The sequence below is a fragment of the Ricinus communis genome, chromosome 9 (genome assembly GCF_019578655.1).
Source record: "Ricinus communis isolate WT05 ecotype wild-type chromosome 9, ASM1957865v1, whole genome shotgun sequence".
NCBI lineage: Eukaryota > Viridiplantae > Streptophyta > Magnoliopsida > Malpighiales > Euphorbiaceae > Ricinus > Ricinus communis.
This window is the reverse complement of record NC_063264.1, coordinates 9,072,239-9,092,877: the sequence shown is the minus strand read 5'-3', so window position 1 is coordinate 9,092,877 and position 20,639 is coordinate 9,072,239. Positions and strand designations below refer to the sequence as shown.

At 30.4% G+C, this 20,639-nt stretch overlaps 1 protein-coding gene across 1 annotated transcript; it reads right to left on the bottom strand.

The window, feature by feature from the left end:
* Positions 1-1,375: 1,375 nt before the first annotated feature.
* On the bottom strand, positions 1,376-7,916 carry LOC8268545 (organic cation/carnitine transporter 4). Its single transcript, XM_002530872.4, has 2 exons — positions 6,942-7,916; positions 1,376-2,762 (listed from the first exon to the last, which is right to left on the bottom strand). The coding sequence occupies exons 1-2, from the start codon at positions 7,345-7,347 to the stop codon at positions 1,585-1,587; spliced, it is 1,584 nt and encodes a 527-aa protein (XP_002530918.1). The 5' UTR covers positions 7,348-7,916; the 3' UTR covers positions 1,376-1,584.
* Between the last annotated feature and the right edge of the window lie 12,723 nt (positions 7,917-20,639).

Sequence of the window (20,639 nt, the reverse complement as noted above, 5' to 3'; positions counted from 1 at the left end):
AAGGAAAAGCAAAAATTTGGGCAGAAGATCATTTTCAATAAGGCATGACCACACCTTACAATTCGTGAGCTGCTGGAACCTGTAGAAGAGAGCTTCGAATTTTTCAAGATAAATGCGTGGTGGATCCACTTTTATATAATTTCCTCTCTTTTTGGAAATGCTGGATAAAGAGAACTTTCTCCCATATATTTAGGATTTTAATTTGTTTAGATTAGTCTTTATCTTATCCTTCCTTATAGGGATAAGATCATATAGGAATTTTTTTTTGTTTTTAATAAGGATTCTCTTATTAGGGTTTAGGTTTAACTTCCTATATAAGGAGGCTAGTGTTACCAAGTAAAGGACGATTGAGAGTGTTTTGATATTTATTATTTCTTTCTCTTCTATCTTCTTCTATTCTTTTCTTGTGAATTTTTATTCCACCATGTGTGGCTAAGTTTTTAGTTTCTGATTCAAGAGTGAATAAATTTCAATTGTGATTTTGTGAGACTTTGTGCTTAACAGAATTCTTCTTTAATTTAAGTATTCTTTTTTTTTTTATTTATGAATTTTTGATATTGATTGAACTGACGACTCAACTTTGATATTTATTTTTCTATTGCTAAACTTTGAGTTTGTGATTCGTAATTGTCATGAATGATTGGCACATGTAGCAAGGAGCTGGCTTATGTGTGTGTGATTGCAGTTTTTTCGAATTACATAGCTTGCATGATAGGCTCTAGGGAAATAAAGGAGCAAGGTTAATTCAATTGCAGTTATCTCAATTAATTAATGTTGGTTTAGTCATTCTCATTATTCTTAATGCTATTATTGAGTTGATATGGAATGCTATCGTGCCTAGTTGATTAATGGTAAGTTTTGATTTGGATGTTGGGTTTGAGTCAATTATATTAGGAGAATTACACTTGTTCGGCTTTTCCGAATAAGTAGACTAAGTATTTGAATAGAAAAATTGATATTTTAGCCCGTGATCATGATTACAATTGGATGAAATTGACACTTTTGAATTAGAAATTTGTTAAGATTGAATTTTATTTACTTTAATATTCAGCCTTTATTATTTTTTATGTTTATTTATAATTTTGATTCAAACATTCTAAATTTCCCTATTTTTATTTAACTTTGAAAAGCTAATCATATTGGTTCTCTTAGGATTCGACATGGTTTTACTATTTCTACAAGTTAGTTTAAGAAAATCAGTAATTTATTTTGAAGGATTTCGACAGCCCGTTTAGCGCGGCTCGATTTGATTATGCTGTATCTTAACTTATAGTCTATTTATTTAGTGCCTCCCAATATAGAAAACAAGAAAAAGAAAAGAAGATGGGCGTTCTATGAGTCCTAATAGTGACAACTTTTGTTTTTGAACCATTCATGACTTTTTCAAATTGGGCACTTCATACTATCTATTACTTAAAATGTTATCAAATAGAGATAAAGTCAGCAATCAATCAATCCTAACAGAACTGAGCACTGCAAATTCTATTTCACATCTCTAGAATCTTGCTTTGCATTGCTCATTCTCTTGGGGAAAGCAAAATTGTAAATTTTCACACTGTAAAGTCTGCACAACATGAAGCACCCTTAAGCAACTGTCCAGCCACTCTCTCCATCCTCCATTCCAGTCATTGTGTCGTATAATGGCCGATTTAACGTCTCCGGCAGGTAAAATGCAAGAAATCCTCCCATAATCCCGCACACTGCAAACACGGCGAATGGTAATCCACCGCCTAGAACCACCACAAGTGGTGCTAGTATTGCCCCCATTTGTGCTGCTTGTGTTGCACATCCAAGGGCAGCATTTCTAACTACTGTAGGAAACAGCTCTGCTGTGTATATGAACAATAGATTGTAAGTCCCTGCCATACCAAATATTCCCAAGAGCCCACAAATCATCCTTGTTACTTTCCATATCCCAACACTTCCCATCAAACTTCCCGTTAAGCAGAACAGTCCACTGAACCATTGTGTTCCAACTGCCAATGGTTTCCTTCCGAACTTGTTCAACAAAATTGCTGTTATAGTGAATGCTGGCATTTCAGCTACTGCATTAAGCAGGACAGTGAGGTAAAGGTTTGTATCGAGGTTTACAACGTTTAAGCTAAGGCCATAGTATACAACTGAACATAAGAAGCTTATTGCCACTGTTAAGAATAGACGGACTCGAGTTACTGGGGATTGAATTACATCTATTAGAGAACCTGCTATTGCTTCTTTTTTTGCGATTTTTTCCTTGCAACTTTGGCCATCTCTCGTTCCGTTGTTAACTTCTTCATCAAGTGCTAGGATTACTCCATCAGGAAGATGGTTTCCATTCGATTTAGCAATCGTACTCATAAGTTTCATTGCTTCATTGATTCGTCCCCGAACAAGGTACCATCGTGGGGACTCGGAGATAAAAGGAAGAACAAGGACCAGGAATAGAATCGAAGGCACAGAAGAGGCAATGTAGAGTGCACGCCAAGAACGAAAATAGTATGCTATACCTGACAACATGGCTATCCCAGACGAGAAAAAATAGAATGTGGACATGCCCGCAGTGCCACGTTTTGTAGGGCCGACAGGTTCTGTGGCAAGGACGAAGGCACAGAGGCCAACGCCTCCGGTACTGAAACCGGTGAGGAGACGGAGAAGGAGATAGGTCCAGTAATCTGGAGCTAATGCTGTTAAGCAACCAAATAAGGCATTTAAGATGCATACTACTGTTAGAGAGCCTTTTCTTCCTAGTATAGAGTCTGAGAGATGACCAAATATCCCAGCACCTGAAAATTCAAGATAGCAGTTTTATTAATCAGAATGTCAAGCCAGTTTTAATTAGTTCAATTATTCATCTTTGTTCTGATAAATTTGAAAAGGCCAGGAGAAGAACTCAGATAAAGGGGATTCATTCCGAGAAATGTATTCAATCAATAGACTTAAATTTGAAAATTTCTCCTTTTCCACACCTTTAAAAAAAGTAAGCCAAGATCAATCAACCGGGCGAAAATGATGCGTACTTAAAAGGGAGCCTCCCCGCGAGACAGTCTATTTACTTTGCAAGGACAAACTTAATTATTATACACATGCTATATATGGTCCACAGCCAAAAATTGCAGTAGCGGCTCGCATCATTGCTAGAAAAAGTACCAATCAAATTTAAGTTGGAAAGATATGAATAGAGATTCAAAGAGGACCAGTAATATATAGACTCACCAGCTAAAAGGGATAACAAGATAAAGGACACACTCACTCACAAATAGGGGAGAGATCAGAGAAGTAACTTTAATTAAAGAGAAAAAGAAAAGTGCCTGTGAGAGCAATTTCTGCATGGAAAAAGAAGAAAGAGTAAGAAACGAAATCCGTAGCTACCCACATATACCCATTCATTGGATGACCAATTGAACGTTTTACATGTATGTTTGGCAGTTGACATGGTTTTTCTGTTACAGATTAGTAGAGTGAAATCATTACTTTCGTGGAAAGTTTCCTCCTGTAAGTTGAGAATAAAGAAGAAAGAATATGTATCTGAACTGCTTGCATTAGATGATTTAAAGTGTGTTTAAAGTAGATTTAAAGGTTTTTGATTAAACATATTTATTTTTTAAAATTTCTTTTTATAAACTAAACCTGTTTTAGAAAAAAATAAATAAATCAATTTGTTTACTTTTTTGCAAAATAATCTTTAGAATTTCAAAAAAGTTTATAATCTCAATACCCCAAATCAAAAATGAAATTGACCTTTAATATAGCCGATTAAACATTTTATTGCATATTCTGATGACATGATACACCGCATATAGCTCTAAAATCGCTGGACCAGAGGAACTTGAAACCTAGTGACTCTGCAAATCTATGAACCATAGGGAGACGACAAATACAGTGAACAACAGAGGATACGCTATGAGGACAACACATGTGAAAACAAAGAAAAGTTGTCCCCTACGACTCAACGAAACTTAATAAGGATAAGAGTAAATTATCATTAAGCTAGTAATTAATAATTGAATGCATTTGTTATATTGTGAAAACTTAATAGTTCAACTGCGACACTGCCAAACATAGCTACATCCATATCAGGCGCTGCTAAATGTTGATTGGACCGATATCGATTATATCATTGATTTTTCATAATTTTACTGTGTTTTTACTGGAATACACATATATCACTTTGAAGTAACCCTTTTTAATTTATTATAGGAAAGACAGATGTCCATATCTTTTGGTTATATATATATATATATATATATATATATATATATAGAGGAGTGATCTACTATAGTGGACCAACAAGTAGTTAAGTTATTAAATGAGTTTCCTCTCGCATCTTTTTATATTTTATTTATTTATTTAGCAAGTTAAAGATTTTAATAGTTAAGATTAAAAATTAGAAATTTAATAGCTATAATTTAATAAGTGTAAATTATATCACATGTAACTGTATATATATAACTACCTGAGTTTAATTAAATGTTTGAACACAAAACTTCTCATTCTCAAAAATAAATATTTTTATCAGACGTAACAATTTATTTTTATTTTATAAAAAGAGAGTTGTTTTTCTCGTTTAACCAATATTTATTATTAAAAAATAACTATATATTATATATACATATAATAAAAGAAAAGCTAGCAGAGAGCACATAAAGCAATGATGATAAGATGAGAAGAAAAAAGAAATACATAAACGAAGAGATGCAAGCTGGAGAAGTTTCGCAATCAAAGAACAGTTGTGGACCCAAAATTGAGACCTAAAATATTATCTTTTGTTCAAAACTTGATCATCAATAAAAACTTCCTCATCCATGAGAGTGCGAAGAATTTCGTGGTGAAGATTTCACGGGCTTATGGAAAATCTACGTGTAATGATATATGCCGGGATTAAATTACCAGCCAAGTCAACATACTACATACCTTCACTTTATAGTGTATATATATATTATGTAGTAGTAAATATAAAAATTTAACTAAAAGTTAAAGAGGTTTTTGCTTGATTTCTTTTTACTTATTTTTTCAAATAAAGAAAATAAAATAAGTTTGTTAGAAATCTTTTAGAATTCATTAGTTTTTATAATTTTTATTTCTTATTTTGCTCTTTAAATTTCTTTATGTTTAATTGATACTAAGAAATTTACTTTTATTTGTTCAAAATCTTGCCTATATGGCATATAAATTTTTTATATGTATCAATAAAAGTATTAGAACTAAAGCAAGATGTTTAGTATTTTTTTTATTCTTTTTTTTTTTCCATTTTCTTCTTTCCACATCTTTTTTTTTTTTCTCATTATATATTTATATAGATTAAATAAAAAGCTCTTTTAGAAAACAACTAGAAAATATTGAACATTTTTCAGTTTTTTATAAACAAAAAAAAAAAAAAAAAAAAAAGAAGAAGAAAAATGATACCAAACTAAACCTAACTAATTTGTCCAAAAAGACCCGTTCCAACTTTGTTTGGCTCAAGTTGTGCTCTAAAACTATAGTTAATAGAAATAATTAAATAAACACAAGTAGTAAACACAATAGAGGTGCGGGGCTCAATGACTCCAAAGCTCAACAGCGTTGAAAAAGTTGTTTTTGTCCATAAGTCTATGTTATAACACAAAGAGACAAAATAAATAAATAAATAACGAAATTTAAATACTAATCCTAAATATATTTAGGAGTAATACAATTTTCCAGCTGTTTTTTTATATTATAAACATTTAAAAAATACATTTTATATATTTTTCTATTTTATAATTTCATAAAAAAAAAATTTTGTCGGAATTTTTATTAAAAAATGTTAATGAGATTTGATTTTATGCTATTTGCTCCTTAGTTTTTTTGTATAATATATAAATTATTTTTTATATTTTATTTATTATATTAAAATCTCTTTATATTTTAAAAATAAACACAATTAAAAAACTAAATTGATAAAGAATATAATTTGACTTTCAACCTTTTTATTAAGAGTTACAATTCGAATAAATAATAAGAGTAATTATTTTAATAATTTAAAATTAAATTATACGAATTTTTAGTATTTTAATAAATATGAGTATTTTTAAAATATTAAAATATTATTAAAATTTAATTATGTTAGAAATTAAATAATAAAAAAATACTAGTTAATTTTTTTGTATGAACACTAAAATTAATTTTTATATAAAATTAAACAAGAAAATTCTAGTATAATAAATAAACTATAAGAGATAATTTGTATATTACATTAAAGATGAAGTAAATAGTATAAAATTAAACCTAGTTTATAATTGTTTGACAAAAATTTTGACGGAAAAAAATTTAGTATAAAATTATAAAATAGAAAAATAAAAAAATATTATTTTTAAATGTTAGGGGACAACTAGTATAATATAGAAAAATACATTGGACAAATAGTAATTACTCCATATATTTATCTTTAGATTTTCATTTTACTATTTATATAGATAAAAATATTATGAAGAATGATAATGTTTTATAACATTATTTTTACACAACACAAGTAGCTTAAATTTATAGATTTAGGTAAAATGTGGACTAAGGTGCATATTTAAATAAACATTTTATTTAAATTTTTCTAAAAAGAATTATTTATGGAAAGTAAGTCTAAATACTTGCATAAACTCAATTTTCGTATAGCGTATATATGTTAGCCTATAAACATTATAAAGTTAAACTATTACAAACTCTTGATATAAAAATATGGCAAACTCCAAATTGGTAAATCTTTCCCCTGTCATTATGCGCATAATATTTGCTAATAATTGATAAAAAGAAATCCCTAGAAAAGCCAAACCAAACTTGTTGAACTAAAAAGGCAACAACTTATCTTACAACTTAGATAATGATAATATAATGTAATCCTAAGATTAGAACAAAACAGATTTTAAGTCTTTAACATTATCAATTATGCCAAAAGAAACAAAACAAAAAAAGAAAAAAAGAAAAAGAAGAAGAAGAAAAGCAAGAACACTCACCAATCATGCAGCCGCCAAAGAAGATGGATTGAACCAAGCCAACCTTAAACTTCTGACCACAAACCAGACCCCACTGAGCCACGGTAGAACTCCCTAGACCACCGACCCATTCCCAAGAACCCGGTTCAAACCCACAAACACTCTTGGCAGTCACCTGGCAACCCGGAGCCAAACACCTGAACTCCGGTTGACGATCAGCAAAGATCACAACCATGGTGTGAAAAGCTTCAAGAGCCCATGCAAGGCATGTTAGGATAAAGTGTCGCAATTGCCACGACCCGAATTCACCACAGTGCTTCTGGAGCATGTCGTCGATCGTTAACTTCTCTGGTTCGGATTCTTTTAATGGCGGAGGAGATTGCGAAGGTTGCAGCAGCGGTGAGTGGAGGTCTGGATCTGATGCCATGTTTTCTTTATTGGTTTTGTAGTAATATTAATAACTATTGCAGTAAGAAGATGGATATATATAAGAGTTATGTCGTCTGAGACTGAGGATATGCATCTTCCTAGGCTTTAGCTGTCTGAAGAAGCGTGGGGCCCTTAGGAGACGTGGACAACAATCTAGCCGTTTGTTTTGGGAGTGACACGTGGAGGATGAGAAACAATCTGATTTGAGTTGGCATAAGAAGTGTGAGTGTGGGGCCATGTGCTAGATGATTGGGTCATCGACGAATGTTCTCTGGATCTCTTTTAGGCAATTGGAATCAAAAAGCAAGTTGGAAATGGAAATGGTGAAGTAATTAATAGAAAATTGGGTTTTAAAAGGCAATGCCAAATTGGTAGAAACTTGGGGTTTAAAAGGCAATGCCGAATTGGCAGAGGATTGATTGGATTATATTAGTAGTGGTGGGGGCTGTTTGTTGGTTTTGGAGTTTGTTTAGCTTTTCCTTTGGAATAAGAAATATAAGATAAAGTGTGTTTAGAGAAAACAAAACTCTATTTGTTTCTGTGAAAGATTCACGACAACCACATGGATTTCTTTTTAGCATCCAATAATTTCCATGGAAAGAAGTAGAAGCGTTAAAAAAGAAGAAGAAGAAGAGAACTCTTTTTCTTCTTAATTTTTTGTTGTCTGATTTTCTTTTTCTAGTTCTATGTTTTATTTTATTTAGGTGTAATGGCCTTTTTCTAAGGAGTTATTCTTATTGTTATCGAGCTTTGGCTTGAACTCGTGGCTGTCTCTTTTACTAGTATGTTGGTACTAAATTTTTTCTAAAATATAGAAAATAATTTTTATATTTGATATTTAATAAATTACTAATTTTATTAAGTATTAAATCTTAAAAATTAATTTTCTATTAAATATTAATTATTTTCTTATTTAAAATTTTATTAATATTACTCATTTTATTTCATATTAATTAACGTTTTTTACTATTTCATTTGGATTTACAAAGTATTAACTATACTTAATTATATGAAATAAATAGTTAATGGAGACTAAATTACTATTCTATAAATATTAATATATGTATTATATTAAATGAACCTCTTGTATATATTTGATGAACTTTTATAGTTGATAGATAATGAACCTGTTGCTTTTTAACTTATGAATATTTATTTATTTTATGCACAAATGAAATATCCATTACTTATAAAATGTATATTCATTCATTATTAATGCTGAATTCATTAAACATGAATTTTAGATTCATCCTTTATAAAATATATATTTATTTATTATTAATATCAAATCTATTAAACATAGATTTTAAATTTATTACTAATAAATTGTATATTTATTCATTATTAATGTTAGGTTTATTAAACATGAACTTTAGATTTATCACTTATAAAATATATATTCATTTGTTATTAGTATCAAATTCATTAAACATAAATCCAATCAATTGATATTTGATAAAGAAAAAAAAACAAGTATATTGATATTAATAAAAGTTCAAATATCCTATAAATTTAATTATTATTATAATTAATATCTACTCGAGCATTTACATATTGTTACTGTTGTTTTTATATATATAATTCTGATTCAAAAGATTATAATTATATTTTAGTTAATAATAGAAATAGAGCAAATATGCTATTTGTATGTCTAAACTCATCATTTTATTAAAAATTAATATATATATATATATATATATATATATATATATATATATATATATATATATATATATATATATATATATATATATATATATATATATATATATGTGTGTGTCTGTATGTATAAGAATTTTAGATTTTTTTAATACTTGTTATTTACTTCAATATATAAATATTTATCTACATAAACACAATTCATATATCAATTAGGTTAATTTTAACAATAATTTTAATATTAAGATAAAACATATTAATCATATTCTCATTATTAGTTTATAAAAGTAATTGAATATATTCATTAATAATGTCGAAGAAAGAGAAAGAATCATAATCTATTATGGATGAATTTTAAGATATTAAATTTTTAGGGTAAATTTGGGTTAAAAATAAAAAAAAATTAAAACCCGGTTAAATCCGGCCAATCACGGCACAACCTGGCATTTTGAATAGGTCTAGCCAAAATTGACGGGATGCTTGTTGCCTCCCCATTCTCGATGCTCCTAATCTGGCCATCACTCTGTGTTTGAGGGGTCTCTCATCAATGACTCAATCACTATTCATACATTAATGAAGTTGCTGCAAAGCAAGTAACCATAATATTCATGAAGGGTTCCATCCAACACCTCTTCTACAGCCATGAATTCTCTTAAACACATCCACACCAAATCAAAATGGAGAATGGCTCCAGAAGTATAAAGTAGATCTACAAGCAAGTCAGCAACTTCACAAAATATTGTAAAACAAACTAAGAAAAAGAAAAACATAGTTAAAAGAAAAAGAAAAGGAAAAAAGTGAGAGGCGGCTGTCATCTGGCTAAAACTCATGTTTTATTTACTTATTTATAAATTAAATATTTATATATCAAACTATTAATACTTAAAATAAATTGGCTATGAATCTAATAAGCTAAATTTTATATAATTTAAATTAACTTTGGACTTATATTAAATGGATTTAAATACATTTTATAGGAGGGAGCTCGATTCGTGAATTCATTATTAATATTATATTAAATATAATTAAAAATTAAATGATAATTAAAAAAATTATCGTTCAAAGGCAATGTGAAACATTGATATATCACATTACTTATTAAATATAATATTTATATTGCTCTGATTATTTATTTATTTTCTTAATATTATCTTCTTTTTGTCAAAAAACAAAAGCAATGGTTAACTCCCCCACCATCTGGTAAAAGAAGAAAATCCAGGAGGATTCGGAGCACTCCCAAGTCATTGGCAAAACCAGGTAGCATAAAAAGGAGGGCATATGCAGTTGTCTCCTCATCTCTACTGCACGACTGACATATTGGGACATCAACAAAATCATGAATGATTTTTTCTGATCAGGTGGGACAGAACTGAAAAAATTTGCATCTCATCCACTGGTACTCGCTTTGCATGCCGAAGGAAAAAGGTGGCCTTGGAATCAAAGATATCTCAATTCACAACCAAGCACTTTACTTTGAGTGGCCCTGGAGATTTCATGATGAACCAAATTCAGTTTGGAAATCAGTTACATGCTCAAAATATAAGTTTCGAACTGAGAATGGTATTCCTCTCACTACCTCTCCTTCATTGTCAAATGTTATTAAAACCTCTACTTGGAACTCTTGTCCAATGATATCTGAAGTCGGATTCTGTGTCGGGAACGGAGAACTAATTTCATTCTGGACTGATCAATGGCTATCTACAGGTATTCTATATGCACTTTTTCAGACTATTCAAGTTGAAGTCACATCATTTAGGCTCTCTCTCAGTTAAGTCTTTTTATAGTTACATTATTAACTTGAGGCCCTCTTAACTCCCAATCCACCACTCCATATTATTGGCTTAATGTTGCTCCTCCAGAAGTGGAATTATTGATTTGGCTAGCCTGCAAAGATCGTATTCCCAACAGAGACCTCCTTTCTGATATGGGTATCATTACCATTGGTGAAAATAGATGTCTTTTGTGGTGCATATGGTGAGACCACAAAAAATCTTTTGTGGAAGGTATGGACATTGGTACTAAATTGGTGGAAGTGTTATTTTTGTATGCCAAAAAATCTTGCTAAACTCTTTTATCAATGGAAATTTTTAGCAACTGGTTGTTTTCAAAACAAATTTTAGATGGGTGTTCTCTTTGCAACAATTTGGACCTTATGGCTGCTCATATTCAAGCAAGTGCAACCTTCTTTCAATCTGCAGCTTGATATTTCATCGCTTGTCACTGTGGATGCCAGTTGTCCATCCATCCGTTGACATCAATTGCTTAGTGATATGAGCTCGCCTAAATATATCACTTTATGCGAGCAAGAGTTCGCTCGACTATGATTCCAACTGATCCTTGATAAAGATCGGTTAATTAAGAAATAGATATTCACTCTAATATAACCTATTTCCTTATGTACTCGAAGTAGGACTTTTATCTACATTGTAGTTATTCATTAGGTTATGGACTTCTTTTGTGGTAAGCTTTATCTCCTACAATGAAGAAGATGTGTTGTAAGTGAACTACTCTACTATAAGGTCTATAAATATAAGGTAATACACAATAAGAAAAAGGAGGGAATGCAATTATAACTCTCTAAACACTTATATTCTTTTGCCTTTACTAAATACTAACTTGATCGTCGAAGTAGTTTTTCAAGTACCATGTCTGAGGAATCATAACTTTTTGTTTTATAAGTATAGTATCAAGAACAGTTAATTCACCTATGGAGATCAGGATACAGATCAGAATTTTTAGTTTGTATCATTTGGTGTGGAGAGCCTGGAACATCTTTCTTTTCTAATTTTGACTAACAGTCATCCCTATAGATCCTGCCCTACTTATGGAACTCGGACAACTTGAGAGTCTACTATAAGTAAAGTGCTAGAACATTTGTTTCTAATAATTTTTTTTATTTAATAAAGGGCTAGTACATAATTTGCCTAACATCTTATGTCAAGATTCCTTTCTTCATGCATATTTTTATACGACATTCGGTTATGATGTTAATGAGAAGATCCTTCATTTAAGATCCTATTATTTCATATATAATTGAGATTTCAGATGGTTTTCACAAAAAGGTCTCCAAATTATTGAGAAATTCTCCAAGAAGAGCTTCAAATAAAATTTTCAAAAGATCTTCCAAGAGACCTTCTAGGAAGATCTCCAAGAAGGTATAAGAGATCTTCCCAGAAGATCTCCATTAAACGATCTTCTAAAATACTTCTAATGAGAATTTTGAAAAGAGGCATATAAAATCTACAAGAGATCTTCCAAGAGAAGATCTCTCGAAAATCTCAAAGAGACCTTCCAAGAAGGTACAAAAGGTCTTCCCAGAAGATCTCCATCAAACGATCTTCAAAAAAGACTTCTAATGAGGATTTTAAAAAGAGGCGTATAAATCTCCAAGAGATCTTTCAAGAGAAGATCTTCTAAAAATCTCCAAAGAGATCTTTCAAGAGAAAATTTCTATAAAATCTCCAAGAGATCTTTTAAGAGAAGATCTCCATACGATCTTCAAGAGATCTTCCAAGAGAAGATCTCCCAAAAGTCTCCAAGAGATCTTCTAAGAAGATTTCGAGTAAAAAAGCTCCATGTGATTTTCTAAAACAAAGGAATCTCCATTAAAGGAGATTTCCATCAAAAGAGATCTACATACGATCTTCAAGAAAGATCTCCATCAAAAGAGATCTCCAAACGATCTTGTAGAAAATCCTCAAAGAAAATCTCCATCAAAAGAGATCTCCAGACAATCTTCAAAAAAATCCTCAAAGAAGATCTCCATAAAAAAAGATCTTCATCAAAGTAGATCCTCTAAAGAGATCTTCAAGAAAATCCAAAGAAGATCCCCATAAAAAAAAGATCTTCATCAAAGGAGATCTTCTAAAGAGATCTTCAAGAAAATTCTAAGAAGATTTCCATCAAAGATGATCTTATCAAGAGGAGATCTTCATAAAAAAGGTTCTCCAAAGAGATCATCGAAAAACTTTCAAGAAATCTTTATAAGAAAAACTCAAAAAAAAAAAAATTTACAAGAGATCTTCTGATCTTCTCAGAAGATCTCTAAAGAAAATTCTAAAAGGATCTACATTGTACTCATCTGAGTCGTTAACTTGAAACTTATAGGAGGGACATCCGCAATGTATACTCGCCTAAAGATATCGTATAGAAGAGCTACAAGATCGGAGAGAGTTATAAGATCGCTAGAAGAGTTATGAGATCGCTGGAAGAGTTATGAGATCATATAAAGAACTATGAGATCACCAGAAAAGCTATAAGATCTCCCACATATCACACAACTCATGATCTCCATCAGTTATCATAATCAAGCACCACGTTCTTCACTTCTTGAAAAATAGGAGACCATATTCCTACCATTCAAGGTGCTTATCAATAACTCTTATGTATAGAACTCCATAATATATTCGATACAGATCTTCCCAGTATATATCTCTTATGTAGATCTCCACAATATAGATCTCAATAACCATTTTAGCTCTTCAAGCAATATAAGTCTAAACATTATTGGTGTGATGTACAACTAAGCCTTAGCTTAATAGATTTTCATATTTCGAGTCTTTAACTCGGAACTTATAGGGGGACATGTGATACGGGCTCGCCTAAATAGATTGCTGCACGCGACTAAGAGCTTGCCTAATTATGATTCCAACTGATCCTTGATAAAGATCGGTTAATTAAAGAGACAGATATTCACTCTAATGCAACCTATTTCTTTGTATACTCGAAATAGGACTCTTATCTATGTTAATGAGGCCATGAACTCCTTTTGTGGTAAGTTTTATCTCCTACAATGAAGGAGATGTGTTGTAAGTGAACTACTCTACTATAAGGTCTATAAATATAAAGTAATACATGGTAAGAAAAGGGAAGAATGCAATTATAAGCCTCTAAACACTTATATTATTTTGCCTTTACCAAATACTAACTTGATCGCCTGAGTGGTTTTCCAGGTACCACATTTGCAGAATCATAACTTGTTGTTTTGCAGGTGTAGCATCAAGAACAATTAATTCACTTATAGAGATCGATAAACAGATCAAAACTTTTAGTTTGTATCACTTAGCAACTCTGACGCTATTAGAATGCGGATTAATCAATCCAAAACTAAGAGATTAGAATCATGGAGCCCTCCTTCTGAATGATTGCTTAAGCGGAACACTAATGGATCAACATATGGTAAGCCAGGCCTAGTGGCATTGGTGGAGTCCTCCATAACCATAAGGGAAAGTTTATGTGTTTATTCTCTTACCCATTAGGTATACTAGAATCTAATGAAGCAAAGGTCGAGGCTATCTTGAAGGTACTTTAAATAACTCTCTCTAACTCCCACTTTTCAAGTTGTATCCGGAGTCCAAATTGAATCGGACTCAGCAAATGCAACAAATTAGATTCGGAATATTAAACATCTAGGTTGCACGGAAACAAAAATGAAAAATGCGACATATAACACGATATGATACAAGAATATGAAATTTTTTTAAAACTAGCAAATGGAAAAAAAGAACTAACATATTATTTTTGCCTATAAAAAAAACAGATATATTAGGGAGCTGCAAGGAATGGTAATGGGTAAGTTACGTGCCCATTTAAGAAAATCTGAATCTGAACCTGATTAAAATACACGTACCCAAACCCATTCTAAGCCTACTAGAACTATCCACATAATATCCGAATCCGATTAAAATCCGTTTAAATCCGTTTAAATTAAATAATTATTAAATATATTTATGGATATTTAAATGGTAGTGGGTACCCTACCCGTTTATGTAAATATTCAAGTAATTAAATAGATATCCGTTTACTGAACTTGTTTATAGTAATTAAATTCTAAATTTCTTACCAAAAATTAATATAAACTAATCAAATTTAAATACTCAACATTAAATATTCAATTTATTAATCCAATTCAAACATAAATTTAATAAAATTTAAAATAATAAAAATATAATTTAATATAATAAATTTTAATATAATCAGGTTCGTAATGGGTACTTGCAGATTCAAATTCGAACTCGATATGGATAGTAAATTAAATTTTAAACTGTCCCAAACTCATTTATTATTATCCAAATTTATTCTATTAGACTTCGATTGGATCGTATACCCAAAAATACCCTCGACTGCCATCCTAGGAGCTGCCCATACTCTTCTTCTTTTTTTTTTTTTTTTTTTAAAGATTAGCCATGGTTGCTAAGGCATGTTTTTTTCCGCAGTAGACTATGATGGCAGTGCAATATTTTCCTCCAAGTGGTTGCATATTTCTAGTTGATCGCTGAAATAGAAAAATATCAAAAAACTAAGATATGCAATCAATAGTTATTTCTTAAATATATGTTTACTATTTCATAAAATTTAAATTTTATAATAATATTTCTACAAAATCTGTATTATAGATATGAGTGTCAAAATCAAATAATAAATTACATACGATGTATGAATATGAAAAGAGATATATAATATACCAAAAGGAAAATCACATACTAACAAAAAAAATTAAATTGACTAAATACTATGCCTATATGGCATACTCAAGAAAATGCATGAAGAATACTTCATAAAAAAGGTATACTAAAATAATATGAGACAATATCTATCAAATTGATGATAAAAAAAATGTAAAATATACTGATAAAAATAAAATAAGTAATACCCTACCACCGCAAAAGAAAGAATAAAGTCTAAAAGAGTAAAAAAAGAAAAAAAGAAAAATCAAGGCAAGATGAAAGAGTAAAATATCCAAACTCTCCACTTAATATTTAATAGATATTTTTGGTATAATACAGGTATATGTACTAATATCCAAAAATAATATAATCCCGTCCAAGAATTTATTTACTTGCATAAAAGAATAACTAATCATTTGGTACAATATTATTTTTATCTTTCAAGTATAACTAATCATTTGTTACAATTACTATTTGATATATTTTAAGTATTTATTTAATATATACAGTAAAATTTCTCTATGGTGATTCTTTATATAGAAATAACTTCTATATAATTATAAAAAAATTGAGTCTTAATTTGGACTAGTTATAAATAAAAAAAAAATTTATATTGTAATAAATTATTAATTTTTAAAGTTTTATCTTAAGAAAAAAAATCCTCTATATAGCAATATTTGTATATATATTTTAAAAAATATATGTTAAAATATATTTTATTTTATTATATTATTATTTTGTCTCATCAATCTTATTTATATAATATGGTAAGATATTAATATATTTTATTTTCAGTGTCTATCATTTGATCAATAAAATTAAGTATTAAGTCAAAAGAAAATTTTAGTATTTAAACTCTCCACTAAATTATAACCTTCTAATAGTCATAAATTATATTTAAATTTAACTTTATAAAATAAAATAGACTGAAATTAAAAAATAATTTTTGGGATACAAATGAGAAGCACATGTAAGAAAGATCCTCATGTATCCATCATTTTCAATTTTCAAAGGACAGGGATTGAGTTTGATGTGTCTAAAGGCAGCATTTAAACTTCAGACCAATGTGTGGTCAAAACTCATAGTACAATTATTTAGAGTGGTAGCTTGGTGGAAACTATTTTTATTAAGCGGTTTAAGTTCTTTAAGTCTGAATTCTAAAGAAATTATTTTCTTAAGAACGGTTAGATACTCACTTTAATTGAATTTTTCTGTTTGATTTAAAAATTAATGGAAATATGATCTAACCTAGCTATAGTTTTACGAATATTCTACGATGAAAAAAAAAATGAATGATTACGATGAACCGAAATTACTTTGAATAATCTTTTTTTTTCCATAAAAATAAAAACCAGTGGAATTCTATTTTGTGGGCACTAAAACCTAATCCAAATCGTGGCCATTCAAATTGTTTAAAAAAAAATATAATTCTGGCCACAAGAATCTCAACGGAAGAAATAAGGCAAGAGTAGTCTACGGCAAATAGATTTGATAATTGCCTTTAATCTATCATTAACCTTTTGCTTTATCTTCTATCCACAAAACACAAATGACATGTACCTGAACTGGAATTTTCTTTTAAATCTTTTTTAAATTTGTAGTTTCTGATAGATTCTTTTAAAACTAATACTTACATATTTAACAACTCAATTCATGACCAGTAGCTTATGACTATGAATAGTATTATACACCAGTTACATTACCTTTTAATACTAAATTATCATTCCACTGAAAACAGAACATTACATCTTACCAAAGTAGCTAATTATTTCACCAATGACATTCTATTTCTCGTTGGGGGGCCTTAACCAGACTAATAAAAGTGAAATAAAAATGCAAAAGTTCCAAGTCCAGGTTACACCGGTACAGTATCAATTAGCAGAGAGGACAGAAAATCTTTCAATACAACTCCAGCATTTGTATGGCCATCTTCATTCTTGTATACAACATCTACTACCCTTGCAAGATTCAGGATCCGCATTAAGACAGGCATGGGGACAGGTGCTGGGTACAGGCCCTCGTCGTTAATGTCCTTCCATGAAATTCTTGGACTGCCTTATTTTCTGTGGCATTGTGTTGTTTCATATAACTCGATGCTGGATGTAACATGCCCTCTTTCTTGCTCAAACTACATGTATAAAGAAAGAATGGAATAGGTTTATGAGCATCACATAAATATATTTTTTCATTTAAAAATTGAAGAACGGACAACACATCCAGACATTTCAACTAAATTGATACATTTTTAATGTCATTTACCTGGAATCCGATTAATATAATAAAGAATCAAAAAAGTTAAGACAAACTTCCAAAGAAGCCCAGAAATCCTAGCGGAATCTTTAGGATTCTCTACCACTAAAATCATAAGAAATATGTAAATTACAAAAGGGAGGGACCGAGTCCCACCACACAAATATATTTACTTTTTCTGAGCTGAAAAGAAAATAATTAAAGCTTTTGTTACCTTGTCGGAAACAATATCATTCATTAACCTACAAACTATTGCAGAGGCTGTTACCATCTTAGGTTCACTAAACAACCAATCAAATGTGTCTTTGTTTACAATATTTTCTGCCATTCCAACAAGGGATGTAGCTGCCAGCATTGCGTAGGCTGAGGTAACTAAGCTATGGGCCATGTTTTCCTCAATTTCTGAATAGACATCTATGAGTGCCTTGTAACGTTCTTTCATGTACTCCGGTAGCTGATGTATGCCACTGATGTCCCACCTGAATATAAGATAAGAAACTGTTAATTTGACATTTATGGTCTACATACAACTATCCCTAGTAAGAAAAGAAAAGTTGTGACAATGATTGGATATAAGAGAAAGGTCAAATAAACATTTGATAATGATAAAGTCTCCTACGGATAAATCACATATAGGAAACATTTTATTTGAATTATTCAAATTTGATTTTTTTTTTCTTAAAAAAATAATGAGATTCCTTAATTAAAATGATGAACATAACATAGTAATCAAAAGTTATTAGGGTTTTTCCTTTTATACAAAAGATTGATTACTTAATCAAATCAATACTATTAGGAAAACTCTAAACTTTAGTATTTTTAAATAAATATTCTTTTGATTCAGACATCTTATTAATATCATTATTATTTTATTTTGAGGATATTCTTAACTATTTGGTACTTAAAAGAGTAGCAAATTTAATTATAAGATAAAACTAAAAATAATCACTATTACTTCGATTATATAGTTCTCCCCATAGTGGTGGTGAAAATAAAGGGAATAACTGGTAACTGCGAGAAAATATGAAGAACCTAACAAAATATAGTGAAGAAGGTAAAACTGAACTTGAATTAATCATAGAGGTTACAAGAGTATATATACAGAACGCCTTAATCAAGACTTGTACAGTTTCTTGTTACTACCTAACAGAAATTATAGCTATCATCCTAGCATTGGTTAGAGATTTACACCAATTAAAACACAGTAACTAAAACTACTTTAACTAGCAGCTATAACTATATATTATGTTAGCCTCCCTCAAGTTGGAGCATACAAGTTTTGTGTGCCAAACTTGGAAATGGAATCCTTGAAAGAAGAAGTAGGGAGTGCCTTGGGCAGGAAATCAACAAGTTGATTCTGTGAAGGAACTAGTAGAAGGTTGATGATGCCTTTCTGAATTTTCTCTCTTATAAGATGACAATCTATCGATATATGATGAATTGGATTTTCTCAAGTTTTATAGCAGATAAATTGTCACAATACAATGTAGTAGAAGAGAAATGAACTTGCATATCCTGTAACAAATACTGTAACCACTGTATTTCACAAGTTAACATTGCAATAGCCCTGTATTCTGCCTCACTTGATGACCTTAAAACAGTCTGCTGCTTTTTAGATTTCCAGGATATTAAGGCAAATCCTAGGAAAACATAAAATCATGTGATTGATTTTCTGGAACCTGGACAGGCTGCCCAATCTGAATCACTATAAGCTTTAATCTTTAATTCATTCTCTGCTGAAAAAAAAAAGACATTGACCTGGAGTTGCTTTAAGGTATCTGAGAACTCTATGTGCAACAGTCAAATGTGTTTCTGTAGGTGCTGCCAGAAACTGAGATAATTGTTGAACTGCATAGCAATGTCAGGTCTTGTTGTTGTTAAATATAACAATTTTCCTACTAGCTTTATGTAACTAGTTATATCAGAAAGAGGTTTTCCCTCTGTTCTTGATAACTTGGCAGTTAAAAAATGGGGGTAAAAGCAGGTTTGGAACCCATAAAATCTATTTCTTGTAAGAGTTCTAAAGTATATTTCCTTTGATATAAATAAATGCCAGTCTGAGATTTAGCAACTTCCAATCCCAAGAAAAACTTCAAATTACCAAGATCTTTGATTCTAAAAGTGTTATTGAGAAACCTTTTGATGCTGGCAATCTCATTCATATCAGAACTAGCTAAAACAATGCCATCAACATATACTGCCAAAGCTATAAAAGAAGAACCAGTACCTTTGGTGAAAAATGAAGTGTCAATAGCAGATTGTGTAAACTTCTGAGAAAGTAGAGCAGCAGTCAATCTTTCATTCCACTTTCTACTAGCCTGCTTTAATCCATAGAGACTTTTCTTTAATTTACATACAAGACTAGATTGATTAGTCTCAAAACCAGGAGGCATATCCATGTAAACTTCTTCTTGGAGTTCACCATGCAAGAAGGCATTGTTTATATCCAATTGATATAAATTCCAATGCTTTGCAGCAACAACAACCATCAATTTCCTTATTATTGTCATCTTTGCAATAGGACTAAAAGTCTCAAGAAAATCTATTCCAGATTTCTGAGTATATCCTTTTGCTACAAGCCTTGCCTTATACCTTTCTAATGTCCCATATGCCTTGAGTTTATTTTTAAAAACCCATTTACATCCAATTGTTTGCTTGCCCTTAGGGAGAGGAACTAACTCCCAAGTATGATTATTTTATAAGGCTTGAATCTCTTCAGCCATAGCTTGTTTCCAACAGTTATGTAAAATAGCCTGATTATAGTGCTTTGGCTCAGGAACTAAAGAAGTATTACAAATATAGGATTGGTAAGTTGGAGAGATTCTGTCATATGAAAGAACCTGTGAAATATTGTGGGGTGTGGTTTTGGTTTTTTGTAGAGAAACATGAAAGTCTTTATATTTATTTGGTAAGTGAACATTTCTAGTAGGTCTAG

What these genes read in the sequence shown, in the direction of transcription:
- LOC8268545 (XM_002530872.4), bottom strand. Translation starts at nt 7,347, where the DNA reads ATGGCATCAGATCCAGACCTCCACTCACCGCTGCTGCAACCTTCGCAA. An exon ending in CTTTGGCGGCTGCATGATTG is followed by an intron (nt 2,763 to 6,941) that starts GTGAGTGTTCTT and finishes TTGAATTTTCAG; the next exon opens with GTGCTGGGATATTTGGTCAT.